Below are 16,698 nucleotides of genomic sequence, written 5' to 3' on the forward strand. Positions count from 1 at the left end.
TCTAGATAAAGTATAACTTGGGATATAGTTTTGTTTTTCCCTTCAGAAAAGAAGTATCCTGCAGGTATCCTGATTACTTGGACAATAGATGCTTAAAACCCTCCACCAAGTAAACAAATCCAGCCCATGACTTAACATATTATTATAAATATTTTTAAAAACTTAATTTCAGAAAATCATCTCCTTTCTCAGAGGTAGTATGATGTAGTTGACAGAAAGCATCATCAGAATCAAGAAGACCAGAGCTCAAATTGTACCACTAACACGTATGGACTAAATGACCCTGGGCAAGGTGTGCTATGCACCTCAAGGAGGCTCTAAGTTGTAGAATAGTTGCTGATCTGAATTGGTAAGAGGGAGTTTCCCTACTGGGAGTGCCTTATGAAAATCAGAGTCTGGGGGAGGAAATTCAGTAAACTTTTAGCCCAACAGCCTAGAGCCAAAATCCCTGTGCTGTTGATCCCATTGGACCCTATTGTGGAATATGTGTTGAGTATATCATGACTCCTGTAGTCATTGTTGGATATCAATTTACAATAGGATCCTTAACCAAGGAAACTGTTTGAGTTTTATACTTGATGTAAACTGAGGGGTCAAATATCTATTTCATAAAGTAAAATGCTTGTTATCTCCTCAAAAAAAAAACAGAAAAGAAAAGAAAATGAGGCTGAATTTGGAGTCAGAAAACCTAGGTTCTATTTCCTGCTTCTACCACTTACTACTAGTGTTACTATGGACCAACTATTAACCTTCCTAGGGCTTGGTTTTCTCATCTCTATTATGGTAGGGTAGGATTCAATGAACTCCACCTTTTCTTTTATCTAAGCCTTTGATCACATAACCCAAATTTTAAGTGAACATGATTTCTTGTTTGAGTCTGGAAGCATAAGACAGTGTTTATCTGTCAAACACTTATTAAAGATAATATGCAAAGCATTTTGCTTGGTGCTGTTGTTATTGTCATTTTTCAGTCATGTCCAACTCTTCATGACCCCATTTTGGGATTTTCTTGGCAAAGATACTGTCATGTTTTGCCATTTCCTTCTCCAGCTCATTTTACAGATGAGGAAACTGAGGCAAACAGGATTAAATGATTTTCCCAGGGTCACACAACCAGTAAGTGTCTGAGGCCAGATTTGAATTCAGGAAGAGGAGTCATCCTGACTCCAAGTCCCATGTTCTATCCATTGTGCTATATAGCTGTCCACTCTGCTTGGTGCTGAGGGAGAAACAAAGGGAAAAAAAAGAAGATAGCATTCCTGCCCATGAGGAGCTTAAAATCTATGTTTCTGAGCTTTAGGTTCATTACAACATGAGGTTTTAAATATGTGGCATATTATAAAGGATAAAGATAAAGTTGTTTTCTGAGTTTTACTATCAATTAAAAGGTAAAATGCATATAATTTTTCCAAGGTCTTAGGAAGCTTCTTTATTATACTGATCAACAATATATGAAGGACTGTACATTTTTTACTTTTAGTCATTGACAGCTGGTAATAACAACCAACAGCTGGTAACTCTGTCAGCTGTGTGTGTCACTCACTGAGAAGATTCTGGCAATGAGCATAGGCAATTCTCAACTCAACAGGTTCTTGGCTGTGTTACCCTGGGCAAGTCACACAGCTCCTCAGTGCTCTGGGCAACTCTCTAAGACTCTAAGTTGCAGGGAACTCAACTACCTGCATTAATAGAGGGAGTTCCTTATATCAATGAAATCAGAGATCCCATCCCTAACCCTTTCCCTTGTGTGAGTATTATCATAGAAACTCATATTTGTAATGAACCTCATGGGTCAACTGGTCTAAATATAAATATTACACCTCCCCTTTAAACAGTGCTGTTAACGTCCAAATAGGTTCTCACTTGCCAATGGTCACATAGTGATAAATACAGAGGTGGATTTGAATTCAGATCCTCTAATTCCCACTACCTCTAAACATCCTTTTATACCATGGTCTCTCAGTCCAGATGGATGGTAGTAAAGATCTCTATTAGCATGCTAGATGTGGAAATAGACAGGAAAAGATGGAGATGAGACATGCTGGAGATGTAGAAGGAGTGGACCTGTTAACTGACTGAATATTAGTGGTGAGAGTTTTACAATCAAGAGAGATAAGAGTTAAAGACAACATCAAGGGATGGGAGAAGGGATGAATGGTGGTGCCACTGACAGAATTAAGGAAATCCAAATGAGGAACAGGTTTTGGACACTTTGAGTTTGTGGCAGTTGATGGGACACACATGTTGAGAGGTCTGGTAGACAACTGGTTATCTCTGTCTGGAGTCCTGGGAATAGGTCAGAGCTAGAGATGATTTGAGAGTCTTATAGAAGTGATAGTTAAAGTTGTGGGAGTGATTTATTGCATAGGGAAATGATGTAGAGAAGAAGGAGAATAAGGCCCCAGAGGAATATTTTATGGGTGGATTAGTGGACTGTATCATTTTGTCACCTAATTAGGGTAATTCCTCATTCCAGATGAGGGCCTTCTTTCTGAGATACCTGTTTCATGGCCAAGGCATTTCCAGACATGTGATTATTGTGGTAACAGCAGTGGGAATAGAGAGAACTCAGTGTATACTTTAGGAAAAAGAGGAAAAAATCCACATACAAGACTAACACATGAAAAGAGATTTGTGACAGTAGACTGAGGCTCTACCAGGGTCAGAGACAGGGCTAGGATACTTCAAATCTTCAAATTTATATCCATATCAGGATAGGGGTATGGTGGTTCCAAAGATGGTTGCCTAGCTTTTTCCTTTTGTAGAAGAAATGCCCTAACTCTAATCCATTTGGAATTTGTGGTGCTGGTGTTAAAGGTGCACCCTCCTTTTCAGTGATTCCAAGATGATGACTGTTGGGGAGCAGGGTATCATGTGCTACCTTGCTTCCCGAGTTATGCTCTGGGAGCTTTGCATACAGTAATTGGTAGAAGAGGGTGAGAGTTTGAGACTTTAATGTTTTTCATTGTACTCAAAGTTGACTAACCAAGGTGTTGTGAAAGATCGAATCAATTATTCCAAGTGCTATGTGGGCCTAGATGGATTCATCTATAAACTTTTCAGACATGAAAGCAATTAAAATAATTGAGGTATACAAAATAATAGCAATGGATATGGATATGAATGATCCCAAGGAGTTCTGACTCTTAAATTGTTTAGCCAGGAAAATGGCCTTGGGTTGGTTCTTCTCTAAGAATGAGACTCAAAGGCCTTTAAAGACACTTTATTTCTTTTATTTCAGGACTTAACACTATAAAGGAAATATTAGCTTGGTTAAGGTTATGTGTGTGGCATATACTTCCTCTCTTAAGAGGAAGGGAAAGATCTCTTCTTCCCCAAATGACAAGAATACCATGACATTTAATTGGTGCTGCCTGAAGTTCTTTAATCAATTTGTCATCTAAATAGTGCACGTCAAGCACTTTACAGACTTGGAAGCCCTGAGTTACCTGTCAGGCCTTGTAGTCCTTACACTAGGGAAATTGTGAATTGTCCTAACCTGGAGTTATTTGACAATAAGTTCCCAAGAGCTCGTGGTGGAAGAGAACTCAGGCATCTACTTCAACAGTCTCTTTTTTCAAATGAGGACACTGAGTCCCAGAGAAGGGAAATAGCCTTGTATAAGGTCATAAAGGCAGCAAATTGTGTGGTCTAAATGAGTCCATTAGACCAAGTTGCTATGCATTTCCTTAGGCCATTTTCCTTGAGGCAACATAATATAGTGGATAAAGCACCAGTCAGGGAATCCTGGCTCAGGCACTTATTAACTACACAGGTAAGTCCTTTAACATCTCTGTGCCTCAGTTTCTTTATCTGTAAAATGTGGGACTGGACTCAAAGGCCTCCAAGGTCTCTTTCAGAAATAAATCTATAATCTATAATCCCATTGTTTTCTGATTAGATGATTACCCAAAACTAAAACCCACCAACCTCTCCCCCTCCAAGATTCTAATTGTGTAACACTAGTAGAAATGCACAAGTACTCCTTCAAATGGGTAAGTAACCTTTCATAAACATGGCAATTTGCAGAAAACAAGCTTCCCAGTCAAGTTGAGAGGCAGGCAGTTAGGGGCGTGGTTGGAATCCCAGCTCCCCCATTTATTAGTTACTGGGATGCCCCTTGGCAAATCACTTACTTTCCCTGAGCCTCAAACCTGGGGTTGGACCAGAGGGCCTCTAAGATCTCTTTCTGCTCTCATCCTACTGTATATTAATAAGCAAAGAGGATCAAAACTCAACTTTTGAAATTTTAATTTTTTGTGGCTAGTTGTCAAGCCCAAGGGCAGAAAGAATTTATGGAGTGAAGCAGAAAGTGGAAAGGGCCCAGGGTTCCCCCAGTAGAGGAAAAGGAAGGACAGAAGAAGCTTATAAAGAGATGAGGGTGATAAACCAGAAAGAGGCAAAAAATTATCTTTGTCAAAGTTGGGAAACATTAACCAGTCCCCACCTTATGGATATGTCCTCCTTTTCACAGTAATCCCCTGCCCTCTTTTTGTCACACACTCAGCACTTTTCAAAGTACATTTCACATACATCATCTCATTTGAATCTCATTTCAGTCTTGCAAATTAATCGACCAATGAACATTTATTAAACCTGCAAAGTCTCAGGCAGAGTGATGGGCCTTCAATACTACCATAAAAGGAGCCTTTTAATTACTTGAACCTGAATTAAAAGGGGGAAGAAAAAAGGGGGTAAGATCACTGCTTATGGGAATCAAGCAGATGTAGGCTCTCACATCATACTTAGTTTGGTTGGAGTATTTAAAAGCGGGGCCTCTTTCTTTTCAGGGAGTATTCTTTTCAACTGGATGTCCATGGAATCTGAGAAGATGTCAGAAAAACAGGAAGAAATTCTTTCCATTCTAGAAGAGAAATTTCCTGATTTGCCTCCAAGAGAAGACATTATCAGTGTTCTGCAAGAGACCCAATGCAGTGCTCAAGGTAAGTGCTGACATCACTGAGACACATAGCAATTCCTATGTGAATACGAGGGATAGAGTATTGCATTAATTCAGAAGTTGAGTTTCTCCTGCATATTTTATATTTTCATTTACATAATTGTGACCTGCCTGGGTACAGTTATCTCACTGCCAATACTCTGAGGTACTGATGTCTGGAAATGTGCTGGTTATTCCTTTGATTAATGTGTACCCCTGACACACCATTGTACAGAATCCATTTGTAGAGAGGGTTCTATTTTAAGAACAGGGTAGGGCTGACTGCAAAACTGGAGAGCATTTTATAAATAAATGATATTTTAGAAGGATATGAAGAAGTGAAAGAGAAAGGCTGGGTCGATGAAAATGTTCTGTTGATGAGAGGCTTGAAGGCTCACTTTACCAGGCTTCTTTAAATAAACAAAGTTTCTTGATAAAGATGGGGACCATCATTCATTCAACAAAAATAGCCTTCAGGGTTCAGTGATCAGTATGGATACACCCTCCATTGCCATAGAACCCGGTGCCTCTAGTACTGAGTGTGGTCTTTGGGATGAGCTGTAGCTGAAAAATTCATAAGCTCAGTGATGAGCTTGGCTAGACTGATCCTCAGACAATAGACACATAATGTCTCCTGTCCCTTGTTAGAAACCTTTCCAGTCTGTTTGGAGTCATCAGAGCTTGTGTTCCACTGGCACAAATTTTGAAAATTCAGGGTCACCTTTATGCTGTGATGAAACATTGGACTTAGATTTTAGTGAAGAAGAAGAAAGCAAATATCTACAATATACACGTGGATAGGTTGCAGAATGTTTTCTGACACATACTACCTATGAAACCCTTGGAAAATCCTTTAACCTTTCACTGATCTAGGAAGCCCTATAAAACTATTAGATGCAGAGAAGGTGCTGACATGTATTGTTGGAGAAAGTTTCTCCCTGAGACCTCCCTACATCAATGCAATTACAGGTCCAGTCACCATACTATCTCTGTTCCTATTTGAATGGGTGTGTGTGTGTGTGTGTGTGTGTGTGTGTGTGTGTCTGTTTAGGAAATGGGTTATCAGGAAAGGTGGGTTGGCCATGTAGAGAGAGTAGGGGATAACAGATGGGCAGCCAAAGGGCCGATCTTTTAACCCACAAATGTAAAATTATCTAGGACAGGGATTTGTAGACTTTTTTTTTTTGTGCCATGGACCCCTTTGGCAAGAGAGTGAAGCCTAGATACCCCTTTACAGAATCATGTTTTTTGAATGTGTAAAATAAAAAACTTAAGATTGCACAGGAAATAGAACATATCGAAATATATATATATATAAATATTAAAGAAAAAACAAATTCAAGGACCCTCCTGAAATCTATCCACAGAGTCCTTAGGGGGTCCATTAATACTGCTGCCCCCTACCAGGTTAAGAACCTTTAAGTTAGAGGAAGACATCCTGAACATTGAATAGCTCAATGGGAGAACAGGAAAAATACACACAATGATGAAATAACATCCATTTGATGCCTAATTGGTGCTTTTGCTGCTGTTGATATGAGTACATTACAAATAATCTATTTGGGAAATAGGATAGTTATGTAGTTTATGGGGTTTTTTAGTGTGGTAAAAAGTACGCCAGTTTTTGAAGGACCACCCTTTCGGGGAGGAGATGGACGGTCCATTAGGTAGTTTTAGTTATGTAGTTTTCTATGGTCTTTCAACCTTCAAGTCAATCTAGGGCAGCTGGGTGGTGCAGTGGATAGAACACTGGCCCTGGAGTCAAGAGGACCTGCGTTCAAATCTCACCTCAGACACTTACTAGCTGTGTGAACCAGGAAAGTCATCTAACCCCAATTACCTTAAACATCTAAGGCCTTCTCCAGTCATCTTGATATTTATCTTAGCACTGAACCCGGATGGCTCTGGAGGAGAGAGTAAGTTTGGTGACCTTGCACAGCCCTTCCTCACTTAAATCCAATTCAGTGCAAGTCATGATATCACCCTGATGTCTTGGTCTTCTTTGAGAACAAAAGACAAACATAACATAAGCTTGCAATTTACCAGTCTTTACTGGCACCAGATTCTGTCTGAATTGTGAGGTTGCAAGATGGGGAGGCACAGAATGAAGACCACTTTTGTCCATATGTCTCTATGGATTTTCTGATTCAAAAAAAGGTGAAGAAAAATCACAATATATACATGGGATGAGAATTTCCTACCAAGAAAGTAACTTCTTCTTGTATTAGGGATTTCATCCAAACCCACCGGACTAAAACTCTAAGCAATGCTGAAAATCTAGAATTGGGGAACTGCACATTGAAAATATTTCCATGAAAAAAATTGGGGGAGGTAGAAATGTTGGGTCACTCAAAAAGTCCCTGGAAATAAATCAGAGAATGTAATTTTGCTATGGTATCATCAATGATCTATATAATCTGTGCCTTCTATATAATTTGTCTTAAAAACTATAGTGATCTCTAAACTTGTTCATTTCATTGGTTTCCTTTGCTTTAGGATACTAATGATTCCCTAAATACAAATATGTCTTTAAGAAGTATTAAGTTTCTACATCATACTGGAGGAGGTGAGGGTAGGGAGGAATTGATGTTAATACTGTTAACATGTTAACATGATATTGTTATACTGTAAAATTCCTTTATAGTAAAACCAAGCCATGATTTCCTGCTTTTAACAGGTTTAAGTATCGAACAGACAATACTGAAGGATCTAAAGGAACTGACAGATGGAGAAATAAAAGTTGCAATTAGTACTGTGTACATGACCCTTGAGGTAAGGTTTGAAATGATATAATGTTCAGTATGAGTCATTATGTGATGCTTGACCTTTCTTTCCAGAATTCTTTGTCATTGATTTAAAAATTTTTTTGTGTGTGAGGCAATTGGGGTTAAGTGACTTGCCTAGGGTCACACAGCTAGTAAGTATTAAGTGTCTGAGGCCGGATTTGAACTCAGGTTCTCCTGACTCCAGATCTGGTGCTCTATCCACTGTACCACCTAGCTGCCCCTTGTCATTGATTTTTAAACTTTTAAGTTGTTTGCTGTGAATACCTATTTGTGATACTATTTATATAGGAATACATATTAACATCCTCCAATATCCTAATGATCTATGATCTTATTAATATGGGTATTCCCGTATTGTAGGCATCTAGGTGGATAGAATGTTGAACTTGGAGTTAGGAAGACCCAATTCCAAAAATTCTTGTTCAGACACTAATTAGATGTGTACCAAATGGGCAAGTCACTTAACCTTTTTCTGCCTCAGTTTCTTCAACTGTAAAATGCGGATAATAACATCTAACTCCCAGGGTTGTTGTAAGGATCAAATGAGATAACACATTTAAACACTTTATGAACCTTAAAATGCTATACAAATGATATTTATTACTCTTCTTCTTCTTCCTCCTCCTCCTCCCCCTCTTTCTCTTCTTCCTCCTTCTTCCAATGACAATGTTCTCAATCCATTCATGCTTGCCTATCCTGTGTGACTTTTACCTTCCTATACATTCACCACTCTAGTTACACTCAACATTCTAGTGCCTTCTTTACATTCTTGGATGTGTATAGCCATGGAGTACCTATTGTTATGATATTTTAAAATATAAACAATGAAAAATATCCAACTTCAATTCCTGGGGTATGGGCTACCCTATCATATCTCAATAGAAAGTTAACAAAAAATTGTCTGCTTCTGTCTCACATATTGTATGTGCTACTTGACACTGCTTACTGGAATTATATGTCATTTTAAAAAAATAATATCTACACTGGCTTTTGTAAGCTCCACAGCCTGAGAAAGCCTGTCATTTTGGTTATAAATCATGAAGGCTCTAGCACTAATAATAAGTAAATCTTTCCATTTTTATTACAGGGGTGACTCATGCTTATGTCATTCTTGTCTTTGTATGATTCTTTAATAAATTATCTTTTTTATCTACTTTGGGAGTTTTCAGCAACTTGCATGCTAATCTTATATAAAATATAGTTCTAATTAGGAAAAGTTAATTAAGTGCATTTGTAGCTGTCTAGAATTCTGCACATTCTTTCACAATTCTCTTGCTTTGTGTAGGTCTGTGTTCTTTGGTAGTTGTCTCCTACTCTTTTATCAACATTATTCGTATTCGACAAACATTTTTAAGTACCTCAGATGTTAATACACTAGGTTAGATGCTGGATCATCAGTGTGATGAATAATTGTGAATTTTTCTCTTGGGTTTTTAGAGTTGTATATTCCCATTATTGTCTCTACTTGAGGATCTTACACCTATGCCTGGATACATGTAACTAGTTATGCTCATACATGACAGTTTTAAAGCAAGATAAATGGATTAAGAGTAAGATGACTTGAGTTTGGGGGCAGCTAGGTGGTGCAGTGGATAACACACTGGCCCTGAATTCAGGAGGACCTGAGTTCAAATCCAGCTTCAGACACTTGACACTTACTAGCTGTGTGACTCTGGGCAAGTTACTTAACCTTCTTTGCCCTGAAGAAAAAAAAAGATGACTTGAGTTTAAGTCACTAGACCTGTTGTTTATCACTTGTGGCAGATCACTTTACTTCCCTGTTCCTTAGTTTCCTTTTGTGTAAAGTGAACAAGTTGCATTTATCAACAGTAAATCTCTGATACCAGAGGTGATCAAGTTGTATTTAAAAGATATTTTCTTAACTTTTTTGTTTGATTTGGTGATGCCTATGGACCCTGTCTTTAAATGCACAAAAGAAAATACATAAAATTACAAAAGGAACCAAACGTATTGAAATCATTATCAAAATATTTTTAATAACAAGTTCATGGGTCCTAGATTAAGAACACTTGGATTGGATGAAACTTCTTTAAATTCTAATCTGTAATTTAGTGATTATGTGGATATTCAACCTCCTTTCATGAAGGGGTATACTAGAGCTTCCTTGAAGCAAGTGAGAGCATTGTTAAATCATCATCATGAACATTTTGACCTTGTTTTTTGTTTGTTTAATCATTTTGTCATGTCTGACCCTTTGTGACCCCATTTGACGTTTTCTTGGCAAAGATATTGGAGTAGTTTGCCATTTCCTTCTTCAGCTCATTTTACAGACGAAGAAACTGAGGCAACAGGATTAAGTGATTTGCCCAGGGTCCCATAGCTAGAAAATGTCTGTGTCTGAGGCTGGATTTGAACTCATCAAGATGAATCTTCTGATTCCAGGTCCAGCACTCTATCCACTGTGCCACCTAGTTTCCGCCTATTGATTTATAGGATGTTCCAAAAAGTCCTAGTGCAGTTTTAAACTATTAAAGCTTTAAAACTGTATTAAGACTTTTGGGACATCTGGCATATATCCACACACCCATAAACCGAAGGTTATTTTATGCTCTTTGTAAAACTTCTCATTTCACTGATGATTCACTCTGAGGGTGTGTCCCCCAGGGCTTGGCATAGTCCCGTGTACATAAATAGTGCTTAATAAATGCTTACTGAATTGAACTGGAGGTGCTAGGTCGGCAGTAGTAGAAAGATGCTGACTTTTAATGCTAACTTTGTTAGTAGAGTGCCTCTGCTATCTCTGGAGAGTATAGGATTGATAATTATCCTAGGTGATCTTCAAAGTGGGTCGACCCAGCAACTATACTCTAGACATTTTGTGGGGTGTTGGTAGAGATAAAATACTATGACATTAACATAGAGAGCTCAAAGAGATACAGTCTTACATGGGTCAGCAGGAATAAGACTTGTTTATGCTTGTACGATGTACCCTAGGGATCCCTAATCTTTTTGCTTTCCCAATATCGCATCAGTTAATGGCATCTTATTAAACATTAAAGTGCCTTCTTTGGAAGTCATTTCTACATTCACGCAGAACAGTTTAGGGTGCTGTCATTTATAGCAAAATTTGTGTCTTTATTTAAAGACTTAATACTGAATTAAACTAGCCATGCCATACCTTCATTTATATTAAGCAGTGTATATCAATGGCTGCTGTGTCAAGGTATGCTCAATTGCAAATGTTTAGCATGCTGAACAAAGTGATGAAATGATAACCCTAGCTTGACAATAATTTGCATTTTGGTCTATTAATTAATCAGTTGGTTAACTACATGTCTGGCACTGTGATTTGATTTCTTGAAAGCAGAGAACCAATGGATACATCAAACATGTATGTCATTTTAAAGTCTTACCAGCTGTGGAGAAGCTATTCACTTCTTCTTGATACAGATGTTTAAGAGAGAAATGACTAGAGCTGGAGATCTGATTTTATCTCTAGGCAATGTTGCAATTGGGCAGGGGGAGGGGAAGAGGGGAGGTTCCTGATTATTTCTTTCAAAACCTCCTTTGATATCTAATTGTTTCAGGATTTCCTTTTGCGTGTTTACAAGTTCCCTTTCTCTACACTTCTTGAGAGCAAGGATTGTTTTATTCTTCATATTCAAATCATCAGCATCCTGCACAGTATTCTTTCTGCACATTTGATTGACAAAATGCTGAATCTTTTGGGGGTCCATATGGAAATGATTGTTAATTCTGTGCTCTAATATATTGTAGGTGTTTTAAAATGCTTATTGATTGAACTCTCTGGAGATCTCATGATCTCTTTCTCTTCCCTTCAAATCATGGCCAGCCTTGCTTCTTTTCTGTTGAATTTCCACTTTGTGGGCAGATTCCCACTGCCACATTTCTTTCCCCTCCACCCCCACTCCCACTCCCACTCTTCTCTCTTATTTTGAAGAAGGGCCCAGAGGACACACTTCATTTTTTGGACTTTGCCATCATGTCCCTCATTCCTACAGGTGGGTATCTCTTCCCCCAACCCCCTTTCAACTCTGTTTTTTTGTGTGTTGTCTTGAAGGCAAGCTTTCTTTTTGTATATATTTGGATGACTGGCTCTCAATACAGTGCCTGGCACATCATAAACACTTAATGAAATATTGTTGACTTGATTTTTGACAAGCTCACTGATAATTGTTACCCATCACTCCCCTCCAAAGGATAAGCATAAAAGAGAAAGGTGCTTAATCTTCAGTCAATTGTAACACAAAATCATAGGATGTCAGAACTAGAAGGAACCCTAAAGATCATTTCACTGAACATCATTTTCTAGATAAGAAATTTAAGGCTCAGAGTGATCCAGTGAATGACTCGAGATGACATAGCTTGCAAGTGGCAGAATCTTCCATCTTAGCTGTTTATTACCTCTAGTAAAAGGTTTAGGGAGAAGGTTGAAAGCTTTGAGAAAAATGGCCATTTCTAATTTTTTCACTGACTGCCTTTTCCTTCCAGGATTTTCTTGATATTCATTTTGGGCGGGGGGGTAGGGGGAGGGGGGGATGAGGGTTAAGTGACTTGCCCAGGGTCATACAGCTAATAAGTATCAGGTGTCTGAGGCTGGATTTGAACTCAGGTCCTCCTGAATCCAGGGCTGGTGCTTTATCCACTGCACCACCTAGCTGCCCCCTGATATTAATTTTTAACCTAAATAGGGCATAGTGGGAAAGGATTGTCCTTCTGGGGATCTGTCCCTTAGTGCTTGATCTTGAGTCCTGAATACCTCTATCAATCAATGGCCCTGCACTAGAAAGATAGGGTCCAGTTGTTTAGAGGACAAAGTTGTAGGATGGATATAGATGTGTGGTGGGCTATTTTAAAAAGTACTCCATTGAGTCTGGAAATATGAAGACTGAGGAAAAAATCAGACAGAAACCTGTACAATCATGATGAGAGGCACCAATTTTTTCCATCAAATTATGAACCATTAGACCTGGAAAGTATCCCTTGAAATTTAAAATAATTAATTTTGGAAAGAGAAGTAATGGGATCTTCTCAGACCCCTTTTGTTTTCATAGCAGTCTTTTCTGGTAATCCTTTTCTCCCCTTTCTCCCCACCCACAATGAGCCTTTTATATGACAAGGAAAAGTTAGACAAAACTAACCAATGAAGTGAGTGTTTTTCAACAGTTTGCACAATATTCTGTAGCCATAGTTATCTGCCTCTCCACTTAAAGGCCCCCTTACCTTATTTTCATTAATGTATCTTTCTTTTAAAAGCTATGGCCTTTTCAACATTGCTAAACATAATTTTAGCACAGTAAAAGGAGATTTGGGCTAATTATGGGGATTACCTTTTGGAATTATACTTCTATATGACACCTATTTTCCCTTTAAATCAGAAGAGGTTGAAATTTGGTCAATTACTATTATCAAATTTTGTTGTCCCATTAATACCACATCAAAACCTTTTCCCCTCACCACTGACCTGTGATCTGATCAAGGAAGGTATTGCAATGAATCTATTCAGAGACTTGTGTAGTGAATGAGTCATCAAATGGGATCAAGAGAGATGGATTGTCCTGTGGCAGGATTTAGAAGGACAGACATAATTAAGACTAAGTTGATTTGTCCTTATTGTAGTCCTTGAGAAGCAGACACCAATATTCCTATAGGCAACTCATGTCCTCATTTTCCATTCCCCAGGAATGACACTGCTAAGGTGTGAACTGGTTCTGAATGTACAAATTTTATTCTCTCAAGTTTTCTAATCAGAAAAAAAAAATTGTTGAGAGTGCTGACTAATAATCTCTTTTGCTTAGCCCTGGTCTAACTCTTCAGAAGGCATTATTCTTTCTGTTAGAAATATATTTGTATCAAGGGTTTCTTTTTCTTTTCAGCTAGATCTTTGTTCTTCCCTAATTTCTTCTCACTAATGCAACTGCTCTTTACCATGAGAAACGTAAATGTTTTCTTTTGTTTTTTTTTTTTTTTGTGAGGCAATTGGGGTTAAGTGACTTGCCCAGGGTCACACAGCTAGTAAGTCTTAAGTGTCTGAGGCCGGATTTGAACTCAGGTACTCCTGACTCCAGGGCCGGTGCTCTATCCACTGCGCCACCTAACTGCCCCTGTAAATGTTTTCTATGGAAGATATAGTTCATGGTGAGATTAACTGAACTTTTAACAGTAGGGCCTGTAATAGATTAGTATCAGCCATAATTTCTGTTCTTACTAACAGTTATAGGCCTTAGATGGGGCCTTCATGGAAGGGCAGTGATAAAAAAATGAGTATTATAGTTTATTATAACCTAGATGCAAGGAGGCCCAAGGCCTAAAACAAGACATGCAAGAGCAGGGACATAGAGGAAGAGACAAAGAGACAGAGCAGGGGAAGGAAGGCAGGGTACAAGACAAAGGGAATAACTAGCTTTCAGTATTTGGAGGGGTTGGTTGCTAGACAATTGGGTAGAATGGCCAACCTAAGGGATGGGTAGGATTGGATCTTCAAAAGGGCATCATAAGCTCAGAGAAGCCTAAAAATTCAAGGTTTCTTGAACTGTCACAGCTGTTTATGATCACAAGCTTATTAGTCTTTCCCTTTCCCTTTCCCATTTCCTTTCTGATTATTGTCCTTATGATACATTCCTGCTTTTCTTGCCCTCATCATTCATTTCATTCCTTTCCTCACTTTTCTCTCTATCATTTGCCCTTAGTTGATCATGCAACATCCTTCACTCTCCTTCATGTCCCCTGTACACACGCTACACAAAATTTGCTATGCAATTTCCTAGCTCTCAAAGGCTCCCTCTGGAATGTGGTTTTGCTCTGTTCTTGATGCTGCTCTTCTGTTTGGGCCTAGCTAAGTCCACATCTCAGCCTCAAGTGGTCTCATGAATAAATGGCATAGGTTCCAAGATAAGGTGAAGATTTATGTCCATATGTAGAGGGTGGCTCATGGAATGTAGCCATTTCTGTGGTGACAGAGTGGGAAAACAGGACAGTACAGAAATGAGGTTCTAGCTGATTGCTTAATCCTGTCTTTGGACATGAAAATCTGAGGTTGGTGGAATAGAGACTTATGTGTGGAGAGTCCAGCTAGATATTGATTCTGACTGATGGTGCTATCCTGTCTCATCAATCCAGAATTGGTTGTGCTCTACATCTAATGATGGCAGAACAGACATAGTTATCGACTGTACCCTAATGGAGGAATCCTTAGATCCCTTGCCTAACATAGTAATGGCATTTGTATTCTTTGGGACTCAATGCCACGCAGTTTAGGATTGCCTACAATTTAGGAACTGTGTTACCTTTCATTAAGGCAGCATTTGTATGCTGCTGAAACCTCAAATCTGTGGTTTTCAGCATAGGGAATAATACATTTTTGGATCCAAACACATCCATAGAATATAATAGATGTGCAGATGCCACTGTAATTAAGTGTTACTTTTCTAAGTACTATGGTCTACTGAGCCCCTGTAGACATGGCAGTCAGGGCTGTAATGGAAATAAATGATCTTTGGAAGCTCTTAATCCCTGATCTAGATTTTTCTTTTTAGAATGATCTTCCATATGTCTCCTCAGAGCACGTTTACTCAACTCAGGGCCCTTGTGGACAACAGATGTTCTCAAGCTACCTGCTAAAATGGAGGTAGTCATGATTGTTTGATGTGGTGGTAAGAGTTCCAAAATGCAGTAGTGGCAAAAGGGATTTTCAATTTCTGGGATGCTCCTACTACATCAGAGAGAAGCTTTCTGTTTCTTTCTTCTGAATAGAGTTGTTCAGTGCTGTGTCTGAATAGCAATTAATATTCAGAAGAAATCTGGAAAATACAGTGATTGAGCTTTTATTGCATTCAAAAAAGAAATCCAGATACTGACTTTCATGTCCTCCCCCAAATTATTTAAATCATTCAAAGCTAAGTACAGGGTTTATCTTTGCCAGGAAGCCTCCTATACTATTCAAATTCTTATTTAGTTCTCTTTCCTTTGAATTCCCATAGTAATTATAGCTTGTATTATTCAAATTAAGGCCTAATTATATATTGGTACATATTTTTCCAGTTGTTTCATGTATGTTAAACTTATCTCCCCAACCGGATTGTAAGATCCTTGAGGGCATGTATCTAGCTATATACACTTCAGAGCTGAGAGCACATAGCAGGAACTCAGCAAATACTTGCTGATTGATATATGATATTGTATAAGCACAGTGTGTCAGACCAGTTCATAATTTTTCCCTTTTAACTCTGATTTTTGTTTTATTTTTTCCTTCCTTCATTCCTCCCTCCCTTTTTCTTTTCTTTCCTCTCTCCTTTCTTCCTTCCTTCCCTTCTTTCTTTCACAATAAATTAGGAAGAAAACCTAACTTATTTGGTGATATTTGAACAAGGTATTAAGTAAATGTCACTTTCTTGTTGATCAGTGTATTTTAGTGACTTTCTCCCTGGAGGGCTATTTATGCCTGAAAAGTAAGATTAGATAGATAAGGAATAGTATACTTATTTATGGATAGGGCTGGTAGAACAGAGACAATTGCACAGGATGAGGAGGCACTAATGGGTTGCCATCTGCACCAACGATGAAGTGCCCACATTAATGAGATCATAGATCTTCTGAATCATTCATGTATAGTTACTGATATTTTTTGTTTGGCTTTGACTGGACCTGTGATTTCATCCATGTAGGGAAACTTTGGGTGAGAAACCTTTTCTATCAATACAGATCTGCATCTGCTCTCCAATTTATAATCTTAAACATTTGCTTCCAGTACAAATAAGTTAAGTGGCTTATCCAGGGTCACACAACCAGTATGTATCAGAGGTATGATTTGAACCCAGATCTTTTTGGTTCCTGACACTGAAACTATGTCTCTGCCTATTTTGTCAGGCTGCTTCTGATTACACTTATTGATATAATATATTTTCAATACATTACTGTCAGTGACAATGTGTTCAAATAAAGAAGTGATGACCATTGTTGAAGAGATTCCTGCACTGAGAGGGAGGTTGACCT

The 16,698-nt window shown here is 38.4% G+C and overlaps 1 protein-coding gene across 1 annotated transcript in view; it reads left to right on the forward strand.

The window, feature by feature from the left end:
* Positions 1–16,698, forward strand: part of PRUNE2 (prune homolog 2 with BCH domain) — a 338,542-nt gene that overhangs the window by 97,126 nt on the left and 224,718 nt on the right. Inside the window, exons 5-6 of the mRNA XM_044001558.1 lie at positions 4,791–4,943; positions 7,617–7,711. Of these exons, the coding sequence (XP_043857493.1) occupies positions 4,791–4,943; positions 7,617–7,711 (248 nt within the window). The remainder of the gene's footprint in view (positions 1–4,790; positions 4,944–7,616; positions 7,712–16,698) is intronic.

This window comes from Dromiciops gliroides, chromosome 1, assembly GCF_019393635.1.
Source record: "Dromiciops gliroides isolate mDroGli1 chromosome 1, mDroGli1.pri, whole genome shotgun sequence".
In the NCBI taxonomy this organism is placed as follows: Eukaryota; Metazoa; Chordata; class Mammalia; order Microbiotheria; family Microbiotheriidae; genus Dromiciops; species Dromiciops gliroides.